Source organism: Panthera pardus, unplaced genomic scaffold, assembly GCF_024362965.1.
Source record: "Panthera pardus isolate Hobbes unplaced genomic scaffold, ASM2436296v1 HiC_scaffold_2, whole genome shotgun sequence".
Lineage (NCBI taxonomy): Eukaryota > Metazoa > Chordata > Mammalia > Carnivora > Felidae > Panthera > Panthera pardus.
Genome location: NW_026526765.1, coordinates 43,369,285 through 43,387,702, shown reverse-complemented (window position 1 = coordinate 43,387,702; position 18,418 = coordinate 43,369,285). Strand labels below are relative to the sequence as shown.

General features: G+C 52.3%; 1 protein-coding gene across 4 annotated transcripts in view; it reads left to right on the top strand.

Moving 5' to 3' along the window:
- Positions 1 to 18,418, top strand: part of TNIP1 (TNFAIP3 interacting protein 1) — a 46,875-nt gene that overhangs the window by 1,999 nt on the left and 26,458 nt on the right. For 2 of the 4 annotated variants that reach the window (XM_019464453.2, XM_019464450.2), the window contains exons 2-5: positions 13,894 to 14,065; positions 15,174 to 15,308; positions 16,582 to 16,667; positions 18,102 to 18,185. In XM_019464453.2, the coding sequence (XP_019319998.2) occupies positions 13,930 to 14,065; positions 15,174 to 15,308; positions 16,582 to 16,667; positions 18,102 to 18,185 (441 nt within the window). In that variant the 5' untranslated portion in view covers positions 13,894 to 13,929. Of the gene's footprint in view, positions 1 to 12,685; positions 12,778 to 13,893; positions 14,066 to 15,173; positions 15,309 to 16,581; positions 16,668 to 18,101; positions 18,186 to 18,418 lie in introns of those variants that run through there. The other 2 variants (XM_053907043.1, XM_019464454.2) reach the window with 2 other exon arrangements.

The following is an 18,418-nucleotide window of genomic DNA, read 5'->3' as shown; positions in this document are numbered from 1 at the left end:
CCTCCAACACACCAAGCTTGTTCTTGACTCGAGGTCTTTGTATGTGCTGTTCCTTCTGCCTGGAACACCTTTCCCCATTTCTTTACGTGGCTGGTTCTTCCTTATCTGCCAAGTCTCAGCTCAAATGTCACCTCTTTAAAGGGGCCTTCCCTGATCATTCTATGCAAAGTAGCCCCTTTTTTCACTTTCTGTCGTATTACTGTTATGTTTTTATGCATTCATCATGCTCTGAAATAATCTTGTTTATTTGCGACTGAGAAAGTATATGTACAGAGCTTAGTGTCTAGAATATAATAATTTTTAGTGTTTACTTGTCTGTTGTCTTTCTCTTTTCCCGGGAGAGAAGGATGAGAGCAGGAACCACTTTAGTGCATGTGCATTCTTGGTACACGAGTGTCTGGGGTTCAATGGATGCGTAGAATAAAAGAAACTAGAATAATGGTGCATTTCACCCAGGCGGGGAGATGGGAACACACTTGTCCCCGAAGGGTAGTGGCAGCGTCAGTCGGAGAACCAGAACGTGCTCCCCAAGGGATTTTTTTTTCTCTCTCTCTGATAGCCAGCACGCTTTTCCTGACCACCCTTGTGCCCAGTGCTTGCAGAGGAACATGATGCTTGGGTACATAAGGAACTAGCTTGGCCGTCCGGGAACTGGCAGTGGAATGCAGAGAAATGTGCTCTGAGCATGTGCCCCCAAGTGCCCGGCATAAGTCTCACTGGAGTGCAGGGCAGTTTGGGGGCACCAGGTGGTCAGGAGGCTTCCGGAGGGAGGTGACTTCAAGGCCGGACTCTAGGAAGACGATGAGAGCAGAGTGGGGCCTGAGCCCCTCTGGAACTTGTAGACTGGGTAGAGGATTGGGGGTAAGGCTTTGCTGGGTTGGGGGAGCTGACCAGCTAGCCCAGGAAAAACCCTGAAGGTCTTGACTACCAGACAGAGAAGTGGTGGTTTCTCCCTTGTTGGCAGCCTTGGGAAGTGATTAGAGCAGCGGGGCTGGCAAACTGTAAGCACGCATGTGGAGCATCTGGGTGGCTTGTTAAACGCATACTGGTCCCTGTACCCCGAGGGGCCGAGGCAGCGGGTCGTGCCCATGCCTGGTGTGGCGCACGGTGGGAACCCCTGGTGGAGAGCGTGTGCTTCAGAGTTTGGCACACCTGAGAGGGTGCAGCCCCTGCCTCCTCATCTGTAAGGCTCTCTGAGGTCAGCGCTGTCTTCTCCCATGCTGCGAATTCATGGGACAGCGCAGGGCCGATGTGGGGTAAGTGATCAGTCAGTGCTAGCTGCTGACCTTGTTAGTGATGATTGTCATGAGGATGTTGCAGGGATTTCAGTAGGACAATGATGGAGAGGGTCCGATACTCCATATTTGGGGATAACCGGCCTTAACCCCTCTGCCACTTGCGGACCATGCTGTGTCCTGTCTGGATGGGTCGTCCTCTGCTCTGTGTCAGATGCCTTTCCATCCCTGTTTGGAATAGTGGACACTTACACGCACGCACAGCAGACATCTGGCCTGAAGTCCCTCAACAGCACCTCGCACCCCGGCAGGTGGTCCTTCAGCCTCAGCTTGACCCCATCCCCAGGGTCAGGGAGTGCACTACTGCCTGTAGGCAGCCTCTTCCCATGTTATGGATGGTTTGATTTTGTGGGCACCCCCTGCCCCAGGTGCAGGTTCCCCCGGTCTCACCTCCTTTTCCCTCATTGCCACCCGACCGCTTTGAGGGAGGGCAGGCATGGTTCCGTGTGGGAAGAGGGTGCCCAGCGAGCCCCAGAAAGCCTAGGTCTGCCTCCCCTCTGTGTCCCCACCATCCTGGGCAGCCTTGGGCAGGTCTTCTTCCTCTGCTGGCTTTGGTGTTACTGCAAAATGAAGGCAGTCCACTTGCTGGTGTCTTAGAATGTTTTCCTTCAGCCTTAAAAACTCTGTACCCCAGTGACCGGGCTGCCTGCCCTCTCTCTGGCTCTTCCCGCCGGGCCAGGCCTTTCTGGGTCCACCCTGCCCACGCCTCCTTGCTGTACCCCTGCCTGCCCGAAGTGCCTGCTTCTCTTTTCCGCGTCCCTCTTTGAAAGGAGGGTGTCTGGGACCCTCTGGAGAGTTCCCAAAAGGGAGGCTCAGGGAAGCAGGGAGCAGCTCCGTTGGTTCTGCGGAGCAGAGCTCCCCAATCTCCAGAGATAGACCTTGGCAGCCACGATGGCCAGTTAGTTGCAGGAAGTTTTTGATGTTTTTTCCCCATGACTGGCCCAGGACAGTCACTCTTCTGAAAGGAACAGATGACTGGCCTGAGGAACAGCTGGCTCTTTGTCCCCAGGCAGGGCTGAGCTCCTCTCTCCCCAGGGACCTCACCCTGAAGCTGTTCCCTGTGTTCTTGAACACCTACAGGGTGGACAAACCGGGTGGCCTGGCAGATATGTGTGTGTGGGGGGGGGGGGAGGGTGGGGGTGCTGTAGGAGTTGTGTCACCAAGGAGTCATACTTAGAGGCCAGAGCTGGTATTTTTAGGGCGGGCGTGGGGGGTGTCCCATGAGTCAGGGGCCTTTGGTTTGGTCTCCACCCACACTGGAGAGTACTCGCTCCACTTTCCACCGACTGACAGGCCATCGTCCTGTGCCTTCCTCGTGGCCAGCTTCATCAGTGGTCTGAGGAACGCTGGTCCCTCTGTCCCCACTTCTGCCTCTGCACGTGTTCCCCCATCCCCCAACCCCTGGGAAGAAGAACAGAGGTCTAAGCATGGCAACACTGACATTTAGAGAATATGAAGGGATCTTTCAGACATAGAAGGTAACGTGCACACACCAGGCACCCACCCATCCGGCTTAAGAGATCCAGATCCTGTACACCTGAAATTTCTCCGTGATCATCCCCTTTATGGAAGTAGCAAGTGTTCTGATTGAGGGTTTATTCTCTTATGTTTCTCTATAGTTTTATTATACACATATACGTCCTTAAACAATATGTAGTAATTTCATATGTTTAAAAATGCTATTCAAATGTTATCATACTGTCCGTATGCATTGTTTTGCCTGATAATTGTGTTTTGCCTAATATTGCGTTTGTGAGATCCATTCATGTTTGTATCTCTGGCTGTAGTTCATTCATTTTCACGGCTGTATTGTATTCCCTGGTATGAACTTGCCCCAGTGTATTCATTTTCTTCTTCATTAGGTAGTTTCCAGCCTTTGCTTCTAGAACAAAATATCTTTGGCTCTTATCTGAGTGGTCTCACCCCTGTCCAGCTGTCCCCTTCCTAGTCACTGTGGCTTCTGCTGGGGTTGTACTTTAAGGTCTGCAAGGAGCTCTGTGGTTCCTAGTTGGTCCTCCCAGCATTTCCACGGGGAGGAACAAGGGTAGTATGTTCAGGGTCACCTGGCAAGGAACTGAGCCAGGGTTTGAGCCCTCCTTCCACCATATGTAGAGAAGGGAAATTCTTTTTTTTTTTTTTTTTTTTTTAGAGAGAGAGAGAGAGCACGCATGCAAGGGAGGGGCAGAGACAGAGAGAGACACAGAATCGGAAGCAGCCTCCAGGCTCTGAGCTGTCAGCACAGAGCCCAACACGGGGCTCGAACCTACAAGCCGTGAGATCATAACCTGAGTCAAAGTCGGACATTTAAACTGACTGAGCCACCCAGACGTCCCCGAGAAGGGAAATTCCTACAGGTTGTCCCCTTCCCCCTTGGAGGGGTAGTTACAGAGTTGGAGAAAGCCTTCATTAGCTAACCAGCTTTGGGCATATTGGGGACTGGGAGACAGAAGGCCAGCCAAGTTCCTTTTGTCTAAGGGTGGACCTGGTGCCCTTTGTCCCCATGGCTGATAGTTGAGGCACTCCTTCTGGGCCAAGTGATGTCCCAGCCGCTGGGATGGAAGCTGGCTTCTAGGCGCGGAGTGTGTGTACCTGTGGATCACAGGAGCTGAGAGGAGGCACGCACGGGATGGAAGGAACATGGGCTGGGGTTGCTGGGGCTGCTCTCTCAACCCCTCTTAGGAAGATTTCGGCAGCAAGGAGTACAGGGTGGGACCAGTGATAGATGATCAGGTGTGGGTTCTGCTTTGTCCTTTGGCAATCGTGTGGCCTTGAGCCAAGCTCTGCACCTGTCTGGACTCTGCTTCCTCTCCAGCAAAGCAGGTGTTCCTGCTGTGAGGACCCACAGGCGGTGGGCGGGGAGCTTTGTACTGTTCCCAGTTGAGGGTGGTTATCCAAAGTCTGTTGCTTCTCTTCCCGCCTTTGTCATCTCAAGGCCAGCCCTGGCCTTCCCAAAGCCAGATCCTTTCCAGTAGGTTCCAGGTTGAAACTCGCCTCTACAGTTGCCAACTCTCCATTCACTGACTTCCCTGACTAGAAAACTTGCTCCTGGAATTTTCTTGTGATCAAATCCCTATAACCTTGTCTGTCCATATGAAGCAGGTACATAATGAGCTCTCACTCCTGCCCACAGCCCTCCAGGCCTCATTTGGTGCCAGAAGAATGGGCCTTCCCTATTGTCATGACCTTGTCAGAACTTAAAAAAATTTTTTGATGTTTATATATTTTTGAGAGAGAGAGAGAGAGAGAGGGGGAGACAGGCCGAGGTGGTTGGGGGGGGGGGGGGGGAGGTGGTATAGAAGATCCGAAGTTGTCTCTGTGCTGACAGCAGAGAGCCCGATATGAAGCTCAAACTTACGAACCGTGAGATCATGACCTGTGCCGAAGTTGGACGCTCAACTGACTGAGCCACCCAGGTGCCCCAAGACACTTAAATTTTTAAAACTTATTTTAAGATATCCCTTTAAAAAAGTTACAATGGCATTCTCATCAGAGGAAAATTCCCCAGAACTAAAGCAATACAAAAGGCATAAAGTAAAAAATGAAAGATATCTTCTTTCAGGGCACCTGGGTGGCTCAGTCAGTTAAGCTTCCGACTTCAGCTCAGGTCATGATCTCACAGCTTGTGAGTTCGAGCCCCGCATCAGGCTCTGTGCTGACAGCTTGTAGTCTGGAGCCTGCTTCGGATTCTGTGTCTCCCTCTCTCTCTGCCCCTCCCCTGCTGACGCTTTGTCTCTCTCTCTCTCTCCTTCAAAAATGAATAAACATTTTTAAAAAATTAAAAAAAAGAAAGATGTCTTCTTTCTCCTTCTTTTTCCCTTTCCCTATCCCCACTGTATTTTTATTTTTTTATGTATAGAGAGAGTGTGCACGTGCACATGGTGGGGGGGGGGGAGGGTGGAGAAAGAGAAAGAGAGACAGAAAATCCTAAGCAGGCTCCACACTCAGCACAGAGCCCGACGTGGGGCTCAATCCCATGATCCTAGGATCATGACCTGAGTCGAAATCAAGAGTCAGACGCTCAACCTACTGAGCCACCCAGGTGCTCCCCGACTGTATTTTTAAAATAGAACAGGACTAGATTTCCCTTGAAAAGAGTTTCAGTTTTATAGGTAAAATAAAAGTTTCTTTTGTTTCTAGTCCCTATCCCAAGTCCCTCTCTAGAGCTGCTACAGCAGCTTGGTGTGCATCTTTCCAAACCTTTTTCTATGTGATTTAAGATTTTACACACATGTATGTACATAGACGTGTACATGTCTGTGTATCTACACGTACATGTACGTACATATAGACACACATGCAGTTGTATGTGGGGTTTTTTTAAAGTGGTATCCTGGAGTGCCTGGCTGGCTCAGCCAGAAGAACATACAACTCTTGATCTCAGGTTCGTAAGTTGGAGCCCCACACTGGGTGTAGGAATTACTAAAAAAAATAAATAAACTTTAAAAAGAAATACAAAAATAGTATTAGACTTTGCTTTTTATCCCTAACGATATTTTATGGACATGTTTTGATGTCATTGCACATCAGTCTGCCCCGTTCTTTTTGATGACTGCATAGTATTCCAGCGAGTGAATGCACCAGGGTTTATAAAACCAGTGCCTCCCTGGTGGACGTTTAGGACATTTCGCAGTTACAAAGCATGTGGCAGTGCACATTTTTGTTCAGCTCCTGTGGGCAGTGACGCAAAAATTTCTGGATTCTTAGAGGATTACTGATATAGTCAGTTACCTCTGGTCCTGTAGATGATTGAAACTTCAAGCGTTACTTTTCTATGAGAACTTTGTTCTCAGCTGATCAGGCGTACAAGCAGGTGTTGACGTCATTGAGAAACAACATTCCACGCTGTGGGTGACCCAGCTACAAGAAAAACAAATGTACACAAGGCTGTATCAAGAGAAACACAATACCTAAAAAGGTGGAGGTGAAAGTTCTTCTGTTTGGTCAGGTAAACCACACCTGGAGTGTTGTGTCCAATTTCAGGACCAGCTACGGATAGGGTAGTGGTAGAGGGTTGAGGGAGGTAGATAGGGGGAGGGGTCTAGAAGCCAGTCCCTCAAGGAACAGCACAGGGAACGGGGTCTAATCAGCTTCAAGAGAATGCTGTAGGTTCCAAATCTCTGCAGGGCTGAACTGGAGAAGAGGGGCATCTTGTTCCTTATTCTAGAGGACCCCAGAGGGTAAAGTGAGGGCTGGTAGAAGTCGAACTGGGAGTAGTCTAACCACAGCCAGTGTTGGTTACCCAGGGGAGGGTCCTTAGGGAGGAAGTTGGGTCCCTAAGATGGTCATCTGGAGTCCCTTGGCTCCCCTGGGGACTGGATAAGTACAGGACTGAATTTCCCCTGAGCTTCCTTCCAGCCTGAGATTCTAAGCCCTGGTGACTGCAGGTGATCAAGGGCAGACTGGGGCCTGGTTGTATACAAAATTAGAGATGCATGGAGGCAGGTGCTGGGAACTGGGGAGCATGTTCCAGATAGCCAGACGGCAGGACTGGTTTCCTCCCACTGTGCCTCAGCCCCTTGTCTCTCAGGCGGTACGGGCCAGTGGAAAGGGCACCCAGTGTTGGAGTCTGACAGATTGAGCCTGGATTATTTGTTCTGCCACTCACCAGCTATGTGTTTTTAGGCAAGTGACTTAACCTCTCTGAGTTGGCTTCCTTACCTGAAAAATAGAGATAACACTATCTAGCTGAGAAGATTGGTTTCCTTGCTGGAAAACAGGGACAGTTTTCATCTCTATGGTGAGGAGAAAATGAAGCAGTGTGCATAATGATACAGCCCCGTGCCTGGCATATGGTAGCACTTAACTGCCAGGTCCTCTCCCAGCTTGCGTCAGATGCTCCTTCTCCTCCTTTTGCAGTGGTGCCAGCCAGATGATGGTTCTGGTCCATGGTCTTGTCCCCAGGCTCATGATGGGGAGCCTGCATCTTGGAGGCTGAGTGGAGCCAGTGGGGCTCCCTCTGTGGGGGAGGCAGCACAGGGGACGGGAAGAAGAAGGACACAGAGGAGATGTGTGCTGTGTTTGAGGGACACAGTCCTCAAGCTGGACTGGAGCCTGGGTGCATGCTAGGGAGGCAGGGAGGACCCAGCGAAGGGCTGCAGACATCATTTGGGGCTCTCTGACTGCTCTTGGGGGCGGCAGAGGCACTCTGATAGCACTTGTGGGAAGACTCTTGGTTCAGGGGAATCCACTTGGGAATTAGGAGGGATTGGAGCTGAGGAGAGCAGCCTTCTCAAGGTCAGACAGTTACAGAAAGGGGCAATGATAAATTGTAAGTTCTGGAATATCAGAACTAGAAGGGGCCTTAAAGATTGTCTAGTCAATCCCTTATGTTATTGCTAGTGTTGCAGATACAGGCCCCTCTTTTTAGGAAACTGAAGCCCAGCGAGGGGAAGATGTTTGCTCTGGTGGACGTTGCCTCGATCCCATGACTTCTGGGCCCAGTTCCTTGTTTTTACATGCAGCCTCTTGATTACCGAATTGTTGCAAAGAGTGCATTAAGTCCTCACTGACAAGGATGCCAGGGCGTGCTCCCAAGTACACGCCCTCTAAAGTAGGTGCTGTGTCCTTGCTGATGGTCATCAAGAGGGCACAGCTTGCTCTTTGATGGATGGCCCTGGGTCCATAGTTTCCCTGATGGTGAAATGGGTGGGGAGGACTGGAGATCATCATAAAGTACGAACACAAAGAGATGTTTGCTTTACTTTGCAAGGTGCTTTCATGACTTCCTCTCATCCCGGGCGGTGGGGGTGTGGTGGGGGGGAGGGTTGGAGGATATTTCCATTTACAGTTGAGGAAAGGGAGGCTTAGATGCTTCGCAGTCTTTGGTGAGTGTGGTACCTTCGGCTTTTCAGAGCTGCGTCTCCATTAGCTGTGGTTGTACCAGTGTCGTGCTCAACGATTTTTTTTGCAGTTACCAGAAATTCAGTGGTGTCACGACCTAGCTTACCGAGCCGGCAGAGGAACGTAAAAACTCCGTTAAAAGGGGGGGTATATGGGAGTGGGGGAGACTTGGCCCTAAATCAGTGGGCTGGAGTTATGGGGCTGCCCCAACCTTTTACTAAGAACCCACTGCGTGCCAGGCACTTAACTAGGTGCTATACACACATCATAATTACTTTGGAAATTTTATTATAAAATGAATGTTTCTTGTTGAGTAAATCAAGTAACCAGGAAGTATGAAGTAGAAAGTGAGAACTCCCTTACAACTGTACATATATGTTTGCGATTAATTTCTTTAGTCTGACAGCAGGTGGGTTCTCTTGTTATTCCTGTTGTGCAACAGAGGCAGCTGAGGCTCAGAAGGGGCACACAGCCTGCAGGGGTAGACAGAGCTGGGACTCGGGAGGGGTCAGCACAGGTGACGCCCCCTGGTGCCGCACCTGAGGGGGGCTCCTGCTCCGGGTCCCGTGCTTGCACTCGAGCACCCCTTTCAGTGTTACACGCTGTGTGCCTCACCTGCATCACCCACGCCCTGTATCGGGACCCTTTCTTCCTGACTCCACGGCTGTGCTACCTCCGGTGTGTTGGGCCCCCTCTCTTTCCTTGCCTTGCTGCTGGCTCCCGGGGCTTGGGTCTTGGTTGATCCTTAGGCCCGCCCTACGACATCACCATGTTTCTCTCTAGTCCAGGCTCCTCCCTGTGCACACGAGGACCCGGCGTGCAGAGAGTGGGCAGGCTTGCCTATGGCCATGAAAGTGGGCAGCAGAGTAGATGCTAGCACCTTCTGACTTTCTGTCCTGTGCCTTCCTTCCTAGAGACCCCTTCCCTTCGGCCCTCTGTTGCCCCTTCCCACTGGCATCCCTGGCAGCCCCTGCCTCCGCCTGGGGATGTGGCCATTGGCTACCTGGGACCTCCTGACTCCAGGTACCAGAGATCCACTCAGGCTTTTCCCTCGGGGGCAGGGAGAACTTCACTTCCCGCAGTATGCAGCCAGTGCCCAGCAGCCTTAGCTTGAGCTTATTAAAGTTCCCCAGGGGCCTCAGTTTCCTCATCTGGCAAATAGACATCAGCCCTGTCATCTTCCCACGGCTGTTGTGACAATCAGATGGAAAAACAAAGCGTGGGGCACTGCTAGGTGTTCTGCACATGTTACAGGTTATGCAAGCTCGTGTCATTTGGAGGGCCTGGGAGCCCCCTCCTGGAACCAGCCCACGGCTCATCACAAGACAGTCTCAGATGGGCCAGAACACTTGGGTGCAGGAGCTGGAATGCAAGTTCAATTCCAAGTCCAACCTCTTTCAGTTCTTTTCTTCTCAGATGGAGGCTGTGATTTGAGCCCACACTTCTGCCCCCCCCCTCCTCCCCACCACACCCACTTGGCTCTTCTTCTGTCACCTTGTCACACCATGTCCTCCTCTTTGGGGCTGCTTCAGGTTCAACAGCATCTTTTCCATCCTCACACTCTGTGGTTGCCGCCTGGCCTCCCATCTATCTGGGCCCCTTTCTGCCCCAGATGGGACCTTCTGGTACCCCCAGCGGGTACTCCCAGGCTATTGGGGCCGGCTGTGGGAGCCCAGGGCACCCCTCAGCTGAGCTCTTGCTTAGGACAGAGGTCTGAGCGGTTGCCACTTCGTTCCCGGCTGTTTCTGTGTTCAGAAGGCGGGGGTTGGTGTTGCACTGCTGGTGTGGCACTTGCTCTTCTGTAGCTGCTGGCACCAGGCCCGGATGGACGTGGATTCTACCAGGTCCTATAAGAACATGGGGCGGGGTCTCTGCTTTGCAGTGGGATCTTAGCTCGGGAGGGGAAACGGAGGGCGAGGGCAGCGGGCAGACTCGAGATCGAGAGCAAGGACCTTCTGGTTCCAGCTCCATCTTGCTGAGTGACCTTGGTCTTCACGTTCTGGGCCCTGACTCGCTGTCCTCATACTGTGAGGGAGAGTCAGGTGAGCCGATGTCCAGGAAGCTTCAGCGCTGGCCTCGGTGCTGCCCCTCGCAGGGGCTGGGGCCCGTCCCCCCTTGCCCCTCCACACACACTGTGCCGTCTGTGACCAGGGAAGACTAGGTGGCTGCCTATGGGAGACAGGAGAGGGGTGCAGCCCCTCCCTCAGAGGACCCCTGGGTCATGCCAGTCGCCTTGGAGATTCCCTTCCAGCTCCGTCATCCTGGGAATGATTCCCCTCTTCAGGAAAGGTTACAGAAACCACAGTGACAGGAAGAGAGTTCCCATCTACCCGGCAGTCACCCTGGAACTGCCGCTGACCATCTGGGCGTGAGGTCAGCAGGATGTGGAAATTCCCCATTTCTCTTATTGCGTTTCTTCCCTCCAGAAGTCCAGGCCCTCCCCTGGGTGGCTCCCCTCACCTCCAGAGAGGGTTTTCTCACATCGGGCTGTTGTGTGTGGGCTCCGTTGGCCTCCTGCCCCGCAGCCTGTTTGCTCGCCCTGCCCCCGGGCGCTGCCTGCGAGGCTGGAGTCGGGAGAATAGCCTGCTTGCTCCTTCCTTGGCTTCCCTGAACCCTCTTCTGTGTCGGCTCCCCAACACTGAGTGTCATGCAGTTTGGAGGACACGGAGATGAGGTTTCAGTTCCTGTATCCCATATCCTGCTCTGTCACTTGGCCTGACATCCGGGTATCCCTAAAGGAGCATGGTTGTGCCGGCCCTGGTCTCAGAAGTATGTGGCCATCTCGGGGCGCCTGGGTGGTTCAGTCAGTTAAGCATCTGACTTCAGCTCAGGTCATGATCTCACAGCTCGTGAGTTCAAGCCCTGTGTCGGGCTTTGTGCTGACAGCTCGGAGCCTGGAGCCTGCTTCGGATGCTGTGTCTCCCTCCCTGTCTGCCCCTAACCCACTCGCATTTTGTCTCTGTCTCTCTCAAAAATAAATAAACATTAAAAAAAAAAAAAAGAAGCATGTGGCCATCCTAGTGCCGCTGGTCGGTGGCGGGTCACAGCCAGGCTCTTGGGATGTTTTCAGTTGGCTTCTCAGGAGGCAGAGGCAGGTCACAGGCTCTCTCTGCTCTGATTAGACACTTACTGAGGCTCTATTGTGGACCACTTTGAAGATACGCTGGTAGACAAGGTGGACTTGACCCCTGCTCTCATAGAGCTCCTGGTCTACTGGGCAAGCCGGATGCCATACCCAAGTCATCATGGAATGTCAGCCGCGAGTTCCGTTTAGGGTGAGTGTAGAGTGGTGAGCAGGACCCAGGACACATGGGGCCACTTATCACCAAAAGTGGCTACAAGCCTCTTCCAAGCCTTCAGTCCTCCCATATGTGAACTCTATTCAGCTCTCAATCATGGCCCACCTTCCAGGTGCCAGACCTAGGCTGGTGACAGCCTCCGGAAAGTTCTCAGTCAAATGCACAAATGCTTACACCAGTCACATACGTTGCATACAGGGTGGTAAGTATTTGGCCGGAGAGGCACGTGAGGAGAGTGGGGAGTGCAGAGGAAGGACTCCCCCACCATGTCTACCAACATTTTTGAGCACCTTGCTAAACACCAGTCACTGTGCTAAGTGCCTTCCCCATGCCATCTCCGTAGTTCGGGGAACACGTCGGTGCTTTAATGCTCTGCTGTATAACCTTGACCTTTCACGTTGAAAACAAGTCCCCCCTAAACTCAGTGATGACTTTTGTGTCGGGTGTGTGGGCAGCCGTCCTTTGCATCTGTGGGGCCCAGCAGGGCGTGGGTGCCTCTCGAAGTACATGTTCATCTTCTGTTTGTCAGTCTTTGGGGGAGGGGTCCCACTCACCAGAACTCTCTTTTTCTTTCTGGCCCATGCCATTCTGTGGTGATATGGACCCTCTGGTCAAAATGCTTATTACTTCTTGTGCTGCAAGGCGGGGGAAACAGCCCAGAGGGTACCTGACAGCTCGGCAGGTGTTACCCCACAGACTGGAACTCGCTGTCTGGCCCTTGGGGCTGAGTCTTAAATGGGAGTTTGTATGCCAGTGTAGCAGGGGGTTAATTTAACTCGCTTTCCTAGGCAAGGCTGGGTTTGCATCTTGGCTCTCATGTGCTGGCCACGTAATCCTGGCTTCGGTACTTAACCTCACAGAGCCTCCCTTATGCAATGAGGATAATTTAGCTGGTATCTTAGGGTTGGTGCACAGCTTACCTGAGATAATGTACCCGAAGCGGTGAACGCAGTGCCTGGCGAGTAGATGATTAATGAATGGGGCTGTCATTATTAGCACTTGCTCACCCTTTTCTTTCAGTGAGCCCTGTGTGGGTGCTCAAAGGGCCTTTGAGGATTCCTGCCCTGGGGGTGATGATCTTGGGAAGGAGGTTTTGGGGCCCCAAGTCCTTCTGAGGTCTCCAGTGGAGCCTGCCCTTCGGAACTCTTTCTGGGTGGCAAGCCCTTTGCAGGGCTGGAAGCTGGATCCCCTTCTCAGCCTCGGGGCCTTTGCCCTTAACTATTCTCTCTGCCTAGAATATTCTTCCCTCAGGTAACCTGCCTGGCTAGTTCCCTCACCTCCTTCGGGTCTTTGCTCAAATGCCTCCTTCTCTGTGAGGCCTTTCCTGACAACTCCACTTAAAAGTAAGTTCCCTGCCTCATATTTCCCTGCTTAATTGTTGTCCATAGATGTTTTAATCACCCCTAATACCATGTTTATCCACCTATCATCGAGCTGTCTGTCTGTCTTGACCACTAGAATGTGAGCTCCCTGAGGGATTTGTTTGTCTGTTTTATTTGCTGATAATTTCCCAGTGCCCAGACTGGTACCCAGCACAGAGTAGATGCTCAATTAATAATTGCTGAATGAATGAATGAATGAATGAATGACTGGAAGAAAGAAAGAAGTTTCTCTGCTAAGTTCCAGAACTAGGCTTCTCCAGTCACTTTGCAGGGCAGTTTCCAATGAATAAAGCAGATGAACTTACTTGAACAGATTGATGCAAAACCCTTGCTGCACAAGTAGAGAGTCGTTTGGTGGAAAATTTATCTGTTCACTAGAACTGCAAGGGACAGACCATACATGATATGAGACTGAAGGAAAAGGGTGACAGTGTCAATTGAGTGTATTAAATATTAGTCAGGGTTTCTCCTTCTTCTTTCTTTTAGAAAAGGTAACGTACATATGAGTGAAACTTTGGATTGGATTGACTTGCTTATCCCTGAGGGCCCATTTGTTTTACCGTAAAGATCACTGATTTAGTGGAAGACTCTCATTTCCCCTCAGAGAGGGGAGGGGACTACCCACAATCCCACAGTGAGTTAATGGCTAGACCGTTTGTTCAGTCATTAAGTGTTCACTGGACATTCACTTTATAGCTCTACCGAGCTGGGCGCTGGGGCTGCCATAATGCAAGGTCCCTGTCCTTCTGGACCCTACCAACAGGACGTGAGCTCAGGCTTTTTGACTCCCAAGTCCCTTGCTCTTTCTTGTACTCAATGGTGGATTACTGTTCCAAATGAACCAGCTGCACAGTGAGGCTGCCCAAAGAAACTGATGCCACTCTTGGGTGTCTCTTAATAGAGACACAGCGTCCAGATCAAAGGAGGTGACTGTCTTGCTCTGCTGTGCTGTGACCAGACCAGCTTCAAGTGCTGTGTTCTTTTCTGGGTTATGGGACTGCCTTCTGGGGGCATTGATTGACTAGGATGCCTCAGTGGCCTGGCCTGCCCCCTGATATACTGCTGTTGTCCTTACAGCCAAGTGGGCACCACGGCAGGGGTGGAGCCACCCTCATGGAAGGGAGAGGACCATACCGGATCTACGACCCTGGGGGCGGCGTGCCTCCAGGAGAGGCTTCCGCAGCTTTTGAGCGCCTAGTGGAGGAGAATTCCCGACTGAAGGAAAAAATGCAAGGGATAAAGATGTTAGGTAAAACAGACCCTGCGCTCTCCCTGCAAGCCTCCTCCCTGCAGCCTGCAATGCCAGCTGGCATATGCCCCCACCCAAGTCATCCCTCTGTCCCTCCTGGCCCAGCATTGGCTTCTGTCCCACAGCTGTGTCTTTGTGCACTTCTGTAGCATGATGGCAGCATTCCCAGCCCTGATTCCCCAGCACCCCAGCACCCCAGCTCCTTCTGATGACAGGACTCAGAATACCTGAGGGACCTAGAAGGAGGCATGGAGGTGGGGGAGGAGCTAGAAGGCCCAGTTTGGGGACATGGAAACAGAATGGCCTCGTCTTCCAGAAGCACCAGATATAGGAGAGCTGGCATCACTGGGGCAACGAGGGCATGGCCCCCAAGTGTTGGAGCAGGGAGCTGAGCTTGGCTTGAAGCAAAGCGGGAATAGGTCCCTTGATTTCTCCTTTCCTGGCTTTTGCCCAAGCTGTCCCCATTGCCTGGAGCAAGTCCGCTTACCTCCACGTGACTGAACCAGTCATGCGAAGGATTCATTGATACCCTGTCCAGAGGAGTCTCTTTCCTCTACGCCCCTAAAACTCTTTGCTTTGCTGCCATCTTCTCTGGCCTGAGGCTTTGGGGGTGAGCTCATGTGCCTGATTTTCTAAATGCTGAATCCTTGCTTGGCAAATCTCTGCTTGGAATGGCAGCTTAGGGAAGGAGGCCGAGAGGGGTGGTGGTATTATCAAGGGCCTCCTCCCTTCAGGCAGCCCCTGACCAGGGTGGTTGTAGGCTGTGGGTAGCCGCAGGTACCATGACGGGCAGTCTGAGAGCCCCTGGCCAGGAATGGCCGGAGTGGGGCAGGAGGACAGACGGTGCCAGGAGGTCAAGAGTTTGTTCTAGATTCCCCTCTACTCTGTTCTCCCTGATTGTGAGGCCCCTTCTTTACCCGGCCCATTTATGCCTAGGGGCTGGAATGAGGTGTGTCACATTCAGCCCACAAGGCAACAGTGGGAATGCAGCCCAGGACCCGCAGCATCAGAAGCCACGCAAAAGCAGGCTTAGGGGCATGGGGACGGGAGAACCGGTGCACTGAGCTGAGTAACTCCTTTGCTCCTCCTATGCCCATCATCTCCCCAGGGGAGCTTTTGGAAGAGTCCCAGATGGAAGCATCTAGGCTGCGGCAGAAGGCCGAGGAGCTGGTCAAGGACAGCGAGCTGCTGCCACCGCCATCTCCCTCTTTGGCCTCCTTTGACCACTTGGCTGAGCTCACAGGTACCGGGGGGCCGGGGTTGTTTTCAGGCGTTCAACAGACTCCGAAGCCTTTAGACCCTTAACAGTGTCTCCCTCCTCATTCAGAAACCCACATCTCCTCCATTTATCCTTGGGCCCCAGACCATCCTCCTAGTCATGTTTTGTCTACAGCATCCCTGAGAAGGTCAGACTTGGAAGGGACTTGAAAATAATTCTGTGTAAAAATGGCTGGTGACTCAGCACTCCTGAGGCCCTGGCAGACATTAGCGATGGATCACAACAACACACTGCACCTGAGATGTGGCCTCAGGATCTCTATCAGCGTATTTAGTCAGCAGATCTTTAACGAGCAGCTCCCGCGTGCCAGGCCTAGCGTTCCAGACAGCTACTTCGGGTCACTCAGACTTGGCACATGAACCAACAGCTCTCTGGTCTGGCCCCACTTTTTCCATTTACCGCTGGGGCCCACGGAAGAATCTGGATTTCCTGTTAGCTTGCTGCAGTGTACCTCAAACGTAAGGCACACACACTGCCTGTTAAAGGAACACGTCACCTGTGAGGGAGGGTTGCGGTCCTGTGTGTGGTCACCACGCATCCCTCAGCATGTCTCTGAGTACGGGGCAAGGTCCGGGGCAAGGGAAGAAAAGGCCCCCACACATGGGGCTCAAGTGCCTTGTGCTGCCGCCTACCTACAGTCTTGGCCTAGGCCAGTATGCGAGCCTTCCATCGGCTGTGGTTACATTTGCTGAATGGACAAATGGAGGAGAGTGATGATCCCAGAGTCCACTGTGCTGCCGTCAGAGGGCATTTCCAGCCTCTTGTCTGTTCAGCAGCGATTTCTGAGTCCCAGCTTGGTGCCAGGCCCACGCCCTGAGTGAGAGGTGCAGCTGCTGATTGCGTGACTGTGGGCCATCTGGTGACCTTTCCAGGCCTCAGTTTCCTTCCTTCAAATTGGAGATACAGAGCTGTCATGAGAATTGGCTGAGATGACAAATATAAAAGTACTTTGTTAATTGTAAAGTGTCTCCCTTGGTATCATTGAGGCAGGTCCCGGGTAGCGAGGAGCAGTGGCCACCTTGGGATTTTCCCAGCAAGTCCAAAGAAGATAGTCTCTCTGCCCAGGTTCTGTCCCCATCATTCCAGTCATTTTCCCAGGCTGCCTGGCCCTGGCAGGACCACCTCTCATTTTCCCAGACTTGGGTAGAACTCTCCTGGCTGGGGCTGTCCGCGAGGGCATGGTATCTGGGCTTTCCCCTTTTTCCTGCTGCTTATCCATGTGTTCTCAATTCTCCAGGAAAGGAGGCAGATGTCCCAGCAGCCCCTGCTGACCCTGCACACCCCAGCAACAAGGCAGAGCCGGTCCAAAAACCTCCATCCAGTGTAAGTTAACATTTGGAGTCATGGCTGAAAGTTGCCTGGACCTCAGGTGCTCATTGGCAGATACAAGAACTTGACGAGAGAGGATTAAAGTCAAGGAACTTGGGTTCTGACTTGCTAGGAGACATTGGGCAAGTTGATCTCTGTCTCTCTGGGGGCTTGATTTCCCCATTTTCAAACGAAGGCCATGGTGAAAACTTATCAGGAAGACTCTCGTATGCACAGGGCATTCCTCTCATTTACTGAGTTGTATAATGCCAAGCGTGTGTCGGCCGGGTACAGTGCTGGGAAAACAGACAGATGTGACATGGAACTCAGATTCTCACAGGGGCCTCAGAAGGTGTCTTCTCCATATTTGCCTTGAGAAGTTTTTCTTGGTATCCTAGGCCTGGAAGGGAGCCACATGGTCATATTGTTCAGTGTCTTCATCCCACGGATGGGGTCCAGAGAGAGAAGAGTGTTTCTGAGGAAATGGAGGTGAAAGGGAGACTTTCTAGAGCAGAGCTGAGATCCAGAGCAGGGTTCTTAGAGACCACGAGGCTCAGCTGAAGCTGAGTAGAGATCCTTCTACGTATCTGCCTGTTCCTGAGATGAGGCAAGTCTGGAACAGGCTTTGGAGACCAGGTTTGGTAGCAATCCCAGAGTCAGTTCCTGGTTGAGAGGAACTATCAGCCTATCCACTGGTTGCACAACCGGTACATTCTACTCAGCATGGCCGAGAGGTGTGAGAAGTCCCGAAGTCCTTGGCCACCCAAGGATTCAGGCAAATCCTGTAAAAGTGTCTCCAAATTTGTTGATGCATCCTTGGGACTTACTGCAGATCAGACCACTCCTCTGGGATCTCTGGGACTGGGTTGGCAAGGCTGGCACAGGACCGCCTTGGTGGTGGCCATGCTAAATGCTATCTGTGTTCTCTGGGCGACCAACTAGAGACACCTGGGCCTGGGAGATCGCTCTGATGCCACAGGAAGAGTGTTGGACTTGCAGTCCTTGGGTTCAGTCCCTGCTTTTGCATTAACTAACCGTATGCTCTCCCGTTTCCTCATCTGTCCAAAGGGGATATAACCCTCTGAGCCCTCTGTGGGTTGCTTTGAGAAATAATGGAGTCTGTGAGAACATTTTAAAAGTGCACGGCCTTCGAAAGAGACTGCGTTTGTAAAGTGCTAGCCGTTCAAGGTCACTAGTCCAACATCCCTGTTTTACAGATGAGGAAACTCGCCTCAGGGGAAAGTGACCTCAGATCACACAGTGGGGTGTGGGCAGACCTGTTGAGAATCATTCTCTGTGGTCTCACATGAAGTCACGTGGTTCCGCCCTGTGAGCTCAGCCTCTGCATGGAGGGGCTGCCCAGCTGAATTGCTGCTCTCAGTCTCGAGGCCCCAGCGGAGGGGTGAGGTGTCTTTCTCTCGGGCAGTCCCTAACTCCCTTTCTGCACAGGGCACCTCGTCTGAATTTGAAGTGGTCCCCGCCGAGGAGCAGAATTCTCCACCGGCGAGTGGTGGCCAAGCCAGAAACACAATGGTGAGTGGATGGCAGGTCCCCAGCACGTCCCATGTCTCTCTGTTTCAGTCACCCAGCCCTGGCTGAGAGGCACAGGATCCACTGAGATCCCTTGGGCACCCTGGAGTTACCTGGGGATACACGAGGGGCCAGGGCAAGGGGTGCTTCTCGCTCACATATGCAAATTCCTGGCTGGTGACTTCCCCGACTTGGGCCATACAGACACCGACCATTGAGAAAGCCTGGGCATGTTG